This window comes from Poecilia latipinna, unplaced genomic scaffold (assembly GCF_001443285.1).
Source record: "Poecilia latipinna isolate Pla-1442-1.1 unplaced genomic scaffold, P_latipinna-1.0 Scaffold1469, whole genome shotgun sequence".
In the NCBI taxonomy this organism is placed as follows: domain Eukaryota; kingdom Metazoa; phylum Chordata; class Actinopteri; order Cyprinodontiformes; family Poeciliidae; genus Poecilia; species Poecilia latipinna.
In genome coordinates, this window is record NW_015114085.1 from 152,499 (window position 1) to 162,445 (window position 9,947).

General features: G+C 36.3%; 2 gene segments (V, D, J or C); both read left to right on the forward strand.

The window, feature by feature from the left end:
• The first annotated feature begins 2,700 nt into the window (after positions 1–2,700).
• On the forward strand, positions 2,701–3,338 carry LOC106962896 (Ig heavy chain V region 5A-like). The segment is given in 2 exon segments: positions 2,701–2,747; positions 2,828–3,338. Coding segments are annotated over 2 exon segments (351 nt in total).
• A 936-nt stretch (positions 3,339–4,274) lies between these two features.
• LOC106962889 (Ig heavy chain V region 6.96-like) lies at positions 4,275–5,658 on the forward strand. The segment is given in 2 exon segments: positions 4,275–5,181; positions 5,272–5,658. Coding segments are annotated over 2 exon segments (483 nt in total).
• Positions 5,659–9,947: the final 4,289 nt, after the last annotated feature.

A 9,947-nucleotide genomic window follows, 5' to 3' on the forward strand; every position in this document is an offset into this window, starting at 1 on the left:
GACAGACTCTGACAGAGTCTGAACCAGTGACTAAAAGACCAGGAGAATCCCACAGACTGACCTGTACAGGCTCTGGATTCACATTCAGCAGCTATCCCATGAACTGGGTCAGACAGGCTCCTGGGAAAGGACTGGAATGGATCGCTTTTGTGCACACGTATAGTACCAGTTTCTATTACTCCCAGTCTGTCCAAGGCAGATTCACCATTTCCAGAGACGACTCCAGCAGCAAAGTCTTTCTGCAGATGAACAATCTGAAGACGGAGGACACAGCAGTTTACTACTGTGCCCGAAGAGACACTCTGACAGATGTAAACAGGAGGCTAATACAAAAACCACTTCCTCTATTCCTGACAGTGTTTTCTGTATCAGCCTTCAAGGACTTGAACTAACTCTGAAATGTGCATAGTAATAATACTGCCATTACTAACTTATGGAGGCATACAAGAATAGTTGGGTTTTTATTGAATTTAAAAAATGATCACATATTAGTTTGTTTGATTTTATTCAGTATACAATATCATTTACACTAATCCTGCAGTAATTTATGTTTTTCAATTAAGAAGTACACATTTTACTTTCTTTTATTGATGTGGAGTGAAGCTGTCCTGTTGAACAGTGTTTTCTTTTGTTTTGTTCTTCATAAATCTAATTTCTATAAATTAATGTAGTATTTTTTAGTTGTAAAACCATAATTTAATCTGTTTTAAGGGGCAAAAATAGATTAAATCAATTACATTTTTATAGAAGGGTTCAATTTTTATAGGACTGGCTTAGGTTGTAACATCTAACCTGGATTTTCAGAGCAATACTTAAAACATGGACATAGTTATAAATTAGTGTTAGATCAAATAAAAGCAGATGTTCTGGTTAATCCTGAATCCAGAGCTTTTGTTGAGAACTCCTTCTGACCTCAGATGAGATAAAATATAAGTCAAGTTGATTAAGACTGACATAAAAGCTTATTGACATAGACAACAATGCACATCACATTTAAATATTAGACTAGTGAAGCTGTGTGGGAGAAGATGATCTGGTGCAGTGGTGACTCCTGAAGGGAGGAGCTGAGAGAGGACTTGAGAAACACTTTGACCACAAATTGACTTTGTAAAACACATCATTCCTCCGCAGAGCAACAACAAAGACATTTCTCTCTGTGTCAGTTTTAAAAGCAGCACAGTGTGATATTTACATATTTACAGTTTCCAATCAACACTGGAGTTACTCAATCCTCGTGATTTTCTGATGCAAATCTGTAGTCTGTGGTGTATTTCTGTCCTGCTGAGGAGTCTCGTAGATCTACTTTGAGTGAAGCATCAGAGGTCACATCATCAAGATGAGGAGACTCACTCTTCTGCTGCTTTCTGTCACACTGCATTGTATGTTTTCATGCATACTTCAGGTTTATCTCATCTATATTCCCTTTTTTGAATACTTTTAGATCTTCTTTTTCTCCTCTTTCACTGGAACAGGTTGTAGTGGTCAGAATATGGAGTCCATACCTTCCAGTCCAGTGGTGAAGAGACCAGGAGAAAGTCTCAGTCTCTCCTGCAGAGGATCTGGGTTCAGCTTCGGCTGCTGTGTTATGATCTGGGTCAGAGAAACTGCAGGGAAACCATTAGAACTGCTTGGCACCGGGTTCTCTATTCCGAGTTACAACAGGTATGCCAGCAGTGTGGGAGGACGTGTTGAAATAAGCAGAGAAGACAGTAACAGCGTGGTGTACCTGCGCCTGTCCAACCTAAAACCAGAGGATTCTGCAGTTTATTACTGTGCCAAAGAGTCAGCACAGTGGTTCATGAAGTGCAGAGGCTGTACAAAAACCCACCAGGGTGGCATTAGAAGCTGTAAATGGGAAATGACATAAACACATTCACAGAGACACAGTATGTGAACACATTGACAACAACAGCTGTTTGGTTTGGGAAATCTTGTTTTTCAGGGGTTTTTTATGAACAGGTGTTTTATCATAGAAATTCATAAGATGAACTACAACCATAGCATCTGAAGTACACAATGAAATACCTAAATTCTAAAAATTAAAATTAAATATTTTTCTTTGATAAAGAAATATATTCTAAAAGTTTTGCTTTTTAAATTTTCCTTTTCTTTAATTGAAACGGTACATAAGCTTTTAAACTGCCAGAGCTGTGAAATAAACTTAAAGCAGCAGTGTTTTTTTTTAAGTACGACCTCCATCATTAGGTCAAAGTACAGAACTTTTAAAAATGAGAATCGTTTTGTATCTGGTGATACAAAATGATGTTACTCTGACAGATTACAACTTCTTGAAAATATATATAAGGGCTCTTTCTATCTCTCGGTCTTCTCACTCTGCTTCTCTTATATAACACTGGGAAATGTTACTGTTTTACTATAACAACCATTATCATTTAAAGGTCATAACAACTTTCATCAATCTGTCAAAAAAATGATCTGAGGAGTGGTACTACTGCCAATCTCCATCAGTCAATTGGCGACGAACTGCATCAAACACACGGCCAACATCCAGGGCAATTTAGATTTTCCAGTTATTGTAACATTCATCTTTGTAAGATATGAGAGGAAACCAGCATATTAACAGTGAGAACAAAAAAAACGCCACATACAAAGGACCTGGCGAGGAGCGGAAATGCAAATTCAGCATGTTTCTCCATCACTCAGCTATAAAGACCTCCTCAGACTGTATCTTTTACCACAGATCATGTTCCGACTAATTCTGCTGCAGCTGCTTCTGGCAGCAGGAAGTGAGTATCCAGGTTTGCTAAACCACTTGATGTTATTTTGCACAACTGATTTTTCAGTAATGTGCTTATTTTTTCAACAGGTGTGAGGTGTGAACAGCTGACACAGCCATCATCCGTAGTTTTGCAGCACGGCCAGCAGCTATCCATCGGCTGTCAGGTCTCTTATTCTGTGGGTAGCCATCACACTCATTGGATCAGGCAACCACCAGGAAAAGGGCTGGAATGGATCGGAGGAGCTCGTGTTGGATATGCAACATACCAGAAAGAATCTCTAAAGAACAAGTTCAGTTTCAGCTTGGAGTCTTCCAGCAACACAGCGACTCTGAACGGCCTGAATATGCAGCCTGATGATACTGCTGTGTACTACTGTGCCAGACAGTCACAGTGATACAAAACATTAGTGGAGCTGTTCAAAAACCCCACAAAGCCTGAGCACATGATGAAGCCAGGAGAGGGAGGCATTCTCACCATATATGTGATTTCAAGAGCTTTTGAGAAATGCTGTCCTCTAAATGTGCACAGTAAAGGTTGAGAAATTAAGTTCTTGTTTTATAACTGGAAATCACTGAAATCCATATTATGGACTGAAAGCAAAATCATGTCTATGACGTCAAGCATAATAAAAGGGAACAATAAAAATGCTATCAAACAAGGCAGATTCATTACATTTATTATTTGCTTGTTGACTGAGAATTTATTTCACTTAGTTTATCAATATGGTGTCAATGAACAACAAATAAAAATGTCTGAGTACTTTGAAGAAAAACATAAATGTCCAATTTAAATCCAAGGGATACCAATTACATTTTAATCAAGTTGATGAAAACACAAATACAAAGTGGTTTTGTTGCAATCAGACCCAATTAAAAAAGAAAAAAACTGAATTACTGAAAAAAATATCCCTGTACTCTGCAATCCCCCTTTACTTGAATATCTTCAAAACTTGAGAGAGGAGACACTCCCTCTGACGGATATGATGCAAATCTGCAGTCTGGTCAGGGTATTTCTGCTGACTTACTCGTCTACTGTGTGAGGAAGATCAGAAGATTAGTCTCTAACTTCAGGATGATGAATTCTCTCAGCGTTGTGCTGTTTGTTGTCTTTCTTCCCTGTAAGATGTCTTGCTTTTATAAGTTGTGCAGTTACTTTCACAATTTATAATTGTCATTAATAACAGAAAACCTTTTTTTCTTTTCTATTTAGGTTTTACAGGTCAGAGTATGGAGTCCATTCCTTCCAGTCATGTGGTGAAAAAGCCTGGAGAGACTCTGAATCTCTCCTGCAGAGGATTTGGATTCTCATTTGATTGCTGTAGCATGCACTGGATCAGACAACCTGCAGGAAAAGGACTGCAGTGGATGGGGCGTGTATACAGTGGGGGAACAACAGAGTATTCCAGCAGTTTTCAAAATAGAATAGAAATCACCAGAGATAACAGCAACAGTGTGGTATATCTGACATTCCCCAACCTAAAGCCAGAAGACTCTGCAGTTTATTACTGTGCCAAACAAGCACAGTGTTAAAAGTAGGTGGAGAGGCTGAACAAAAACCTGACTGAACATCAGAAGATTATTCTCTGATGTTCTTAGGCTGACCTTATGGTGGCAGTGTTGACTAAGAGCAATATATTGGTAAATCAGAAGCTGATTCCATTAGTTTGTCCAATATTAATTTTCCAACATACAGCATTTGTTTATAATTGAAACCCATCAAGTTTAAGTTATATTTCTCTTATAAATTCCCTTAAATCAGTCACTTTATACAATTGCACCTGAATTAACTTTCAGAAATTAAACTTTCTGTACCACAGATACAACCTATCAGGAACATCCTTAAACAGAGGGCATTATTACTGCATAGAAAGTTAAAGAAATACTAAGTCAAACAAGCAATTAAAACATTGTTTTTGCACATAATCAATGCAAAACGTCACACATTTATTATCAACTCCAGGAAGAAATGGTTCCCCAACATTTTTCATGCCCATCTCAGTCTCAAGAGCTGAACCTTACAGAAATTAGAGAGAAATGATTAGGAGAAGAATCAGGACAATCTGTGATTGTGCAAAGAAGGACAGTCTAAAAATAGATCTAATTTTAAAAATGAGATTAATGTTTCATAATCAAATGTATTCTTTTGTCTTCATGTCATTACTCCTTTCACAGTTTGCAAAATATTCATCACTCAATACACAGACACAGGTACAGGTCAGTAATACAGTCTTGCATCAAAATCTCTGATAATGTTTGAGAATATATATGCAAAGTCATGTATAATGAGTTTCATTCGTCCCTTGAGGTGGAGTCAATGCAAATCTCTTTCCTCTCCAACCTACTTATCCGGCTGCTGGAAGCAGAGCAAAGAACAGAGCGCAGTCTGGTTAAAATGATGATTTGTAAGACAGGTCTTCTGCTTTTGGCCTTTTGCTTGGCAGGTAAAAGTTTACTCTGCTTTTGATCTGAAAAAAAATGTCTCTGTTATCAGTCAGACAAGCTGAATAAGCATGCTATGTTTATGTTAACAGGTGTTGGTGGTCAGACTCTGACTGAATCTGAACCAGTGCTTAAAAGGCCAGGAGAATCTCACACCCTGACCTGTACACTCTCTGTTGACAAATTTGGAGACTATTGGATGAACTGGGTCAGAGAAGCACCTGGGAAAGGATTGGAATGGGTTGCAATTATCAGTTTTTGGGCTGGAAGCGAAAAACACTACTCTCAGTCAGTTCGAGGTCGGTTCACCATCTCCAGAGACAACAGCAAACAGCAGGTGTTTCTGCAGATGAACAGCCTGAAAACTGAAGATTCAGCTGTTTATTACTGCGCTCGAAGTGCACAGTGATCAAAGTTGGTTTGGTAGCTGTACAAAAAGATGCAGCAACAAGTCAACAAACCTCAAACCTGATGTCTAAGTTTGGTGTAATGAAAGAACATTTTCTTTCTTCTCCATTAATTAATAAACATCTGTCAAACTGACAAAGGTACTTTTTTTATTATTATTAAAAATGCAAGGAAGCATGTGTGAGACAAAAATGTGACAGAAAAACAACAAACAAAAAAATAAATGTTTCCTTTTAATTTTTGGGCAATATGTGGATATAAATAAAAATGGTTTTGTACATTCAGCTCCTTTTTCCAGTCAGTGAAGTTAATCTTTAAGAGTAAACACCCACCACAGTCCAACAGTGTTAATGTAAATCATCAGAAATAACTTTGACCCTCCCTCTCATGCAAATCAGTGAACTCCTTATAGTCCATCTGTTCCCTGACTTTTCTCACTTCATTTTCAGCATCAGAAACTTCCAGCTTCAACATAATGAATTTGTTCAGTTTTGTGTTACTTTTTCTCTGTGTGTCATGTAAGACATTTTGCTTTCTTACTTTATTTCATCTTTATATAGCTTCAGCTTTAAATAAGGTAATAAATGCATAATACTTTGACATTCTCTGTTTTCTTAATTAGGTTGCAGAGGTGAGAGTATGGAGTCCATTCCTTCCAGTCCACTGGTTAAAATGCCTGGAGAGACTTTGAGTTTGTCCTGCAGAGGATCTGGGTTCACATTTGGCTCCCATGGCATGAACTGGGTCAAACAGCCTGCAGGAAAACCACTTGAATGGATGGGATATATCTATACAGACGGAAGTGACACAGATTATTCCAGCAGTTTTCAAGATAGAATAGAGATCACCAGAGACAACAGCAACAGCATGGTGTCTCTGAGACTGTCCAATCTAAGCCCAGAGGATTCTGCAGTGTATTACTGTGCAAGAAGAGCACAGTGACGGAAGTGGGTGGAGAAACTTGAACAAAAACACCAAATGAACAGTGGTGGTAGTATGAAGCAGCTGTGGTAGTATGAATCACTACGTGGTAGTAAGAAGAATAATGCTGACTAAGTGGAATGTTATTTACACACAGAGTGAGTCCAGGCCAGTTATACACCTACGTGCAGACATATTCATCCTTAGGGCAATGGAGAGGAAATAAATAACAAGCAGATCTTTATAGTGTGAGTAGAACGTTCCAAAGAGAGAACATGCAAACTCCATTCAGAAAGGTTTGCGGTCGGAGTTTGAACCCACAACCCTTTTGCTGCAAGTCAACATTACATTACTGTAGCAGGAAAATGATTATTATCATCTCTTCATTTTCTAGGCAGATGAACTGAAGGAAACCAAATTGTGCAGGAAACCAAGAACATGAAAACTGAAGTTTAACACTTAAGTTTTAAAGACTATACAGTTTATTCAACTTGGAGGTATCAATCAATCAATCAAATTTTATTTGTATAGCACATTTCAGCAGCAGGGCATTTCAAGGTGCTTTACATAATTAAAGAAAAACAAAGACAAAATTATTAAAAACATAACACAACTTAATGCTGTAAGTTTATCTGTCACAAACTCACACATTTAGGTTCAAAATCTAAAACTTGCTAAATGTATTTGACTTAAAGTCTAGAAGATAGTAGACACAACTAAATGTGGTTCAAATGTTTTACAGTGTGGGACTGATGTTACATTACAACTCCCAGTTAGTTCCAGGGTGGGTAATATTTTAAACAATTATTTTGCGAAGTATTAACATAATATTTGTGATAGTAAAACCAAAAGCTGTAGCTTTGTTGAATACTGTTGCCTAGACTTTGTGCTGATGGTGGTTTAGGTTTTTGTATTAGGGGTTGTCACTGTGATATACGGGGACACAGAGATATACACCAATACAAAAACCTCACCTCAAAACCCTGAGATTAATCTCCTTAAAAAACCAAGAAAAAAAACAAACAATAGATCCTCTTTTTATGATTAGTACATGATGTAAGAGCTTTGTTTTATGTTTTAATTTGATATGTTTATGCAGTTTTTTTATGACATTAAAAAAGCATACTGTTTAATGTCATAGAGAACAGATATTACAACCGTATCATCTTTTTAGCATACAAAACAAACTAAACACAAAGTTTATTTTAAAACTTTCACAGAGCGCTAAAAGGCTTAATGAAATTTATAGAATCAGTTTCTTTTTTTTCTAATTTTGTGCACTGTTACATTATTTTTCTGGTGGTTCATGTTTTTGTTGAAGGAGTCCATTGAGATGTAACACTGTGATTGGGCTTTAGACGTCTGGGGTAAAGGAACCACAGTTACTGTTAATTCAGGTAAGGTCATTTAAAAATATAATTTTCTTATGATATATGTTGTGATTTTTTTACTCGTCCTTGTTTTTGATATCAGGCAGATTGTGGAGAGAAACATGTGTTATTGGTATTTCTCTTGTTTTTTTAAAAAATGCTTCTGTTTGATATAATGCATTATTTATTTCATTTGATAAATGTACACTATAATGTTATCTTTTAAAAACAAAAATTAACATAGGTTCGAAAATTGTAAATCTTAGGAGTAAAAGGAAAATAAAATGTAATTGCATTGGTTTATTTTACAGGTTTATGATGACACAATGTGTCTGAGTTTTATGAATTAAACGATCAATACATCTGAAATGAATTCGCAGAGGCAACAACTGACTTTTATTTACTATGTCTAGGCCTACTGAGATAATGTATATATTTTTAAAACTCTTCAACAAGCAATAATGACAATCATTATCAGATAACATTTTCCCCTTGAATGTTATTTTAAAATAACCTGGTAGCAGTTGTTTCATGAATGTTCTCCGTTTTGTCTTCTGTTGCACTTTATTCTTATCTCGTTTTCCTTATTAATTTTAAGGGTTTAGGTGTCAGATCGCAAAAAAGTACCTTTGAAAAAGAGAGTTTTGGTGTGTGTATGTGTTTTTTTTTCTTTTTCTTTTTCTTTTTTTTATATATATTGTAGAAGAACAACGGGTAGTGCGAAGTTTAAAAAAAATCGACAGCAGTATGTTATAGAAAATGAATCTTTAGGAAAAAACAATGTCAGGCTCCAGTTTGTGGCTGAGCCTAATCTCTTATTGAATAAGCCGGCTATATCGCTATACATCGGTAATAATTTGGTCGGATCCTTTCATGGTTTCTGCATTTGTGCGGTGAAAAACAATGTTCGTTTGTTTCTAGCACGTAGTTAATAGAGTCAGCATAACTTTAAGCTGAAATACATTTCTGTAATCGATGCATTTTTCGTCGTTTTATATGAGATTCCTCTGGTTCTCTGCCGTTCTTTTGAGATTGAAATAAATGTATATTTCCTCAAGAAACAAATACATAAAAATCCTGCTCATAAATAGGCCACCAGATTTATTTACTTCATTCCAAGGCATGAAGTGACATACGGATGTTCGATCTTCCCAAAATGAAATAAACTCTCTCCTCTCGTCATTAGATGTCTCCGTATTCTAAAAAAAAAAAAAAAAAAAAAAAAAAAAAGCAGGACAAATAAATACGCGTAGAGAAGTGGAGAGATCCAAATGCGTCCGAGTAGAAACACCGATGAGCTCCGAGTCCTCCAGTTTCTCCCCGTGGTTCTGGTCCCACCTGCAAAGACGGAGCCATTCTCAGAAAGTTCTCAGTTTGAAAGCCGCTCTCGCTGATCGAAATCCCGCAGAAAGCAATTTAAATGTAACTTGAAGTCAAAACCAAACTGTGCCATGAACGCAAAAGCTCCATTAACTCGGAAACAGTTTTATATACAACCCAGTCTTTTTTTTTTTGGTTTGTTTTTTTGTGTTTTTTTTTTGTTTGTTTGTTTTTCGACATGAGGACAATGCAAAGGATCCTTGAAAAACTCGGCAGTCATCATTCTCGACAGGGTGAACACGTTTATTAGATTGAAGATGTGCTTAGAAGTAGATAAAATGTTTACATATAATGTAAAGAACTTCCCAGCACAGGAACATTTTCCTTGTTTTAACAGTTTTAGCATGGAAACATGCCAGAAGAGTATACAATACACATAACAAAAAACAAATAGAAATTCCTGCCATTATTATTGGACTTCTTAAAAATGTCTGTAAATTCCAATACAAAATAAATAAATAAATAAATAAATAAATAAATAAATAAAAATTTCAGTGTGTTAACATAAAAATACAACATCCTAGCAAATAGTATGCCTATTTTAGGAAAGAAATTGGCTTTATAGTCCCGCAAAGGGGAAATCGAGGTGAAGCGGCAGCATCAGGTTAACGTCCCGGTTAAGGTGTTAAAAATATCAAAAACAGAATTAACAATATCATCAAAAACAAAAACAACAACAACAACAACAA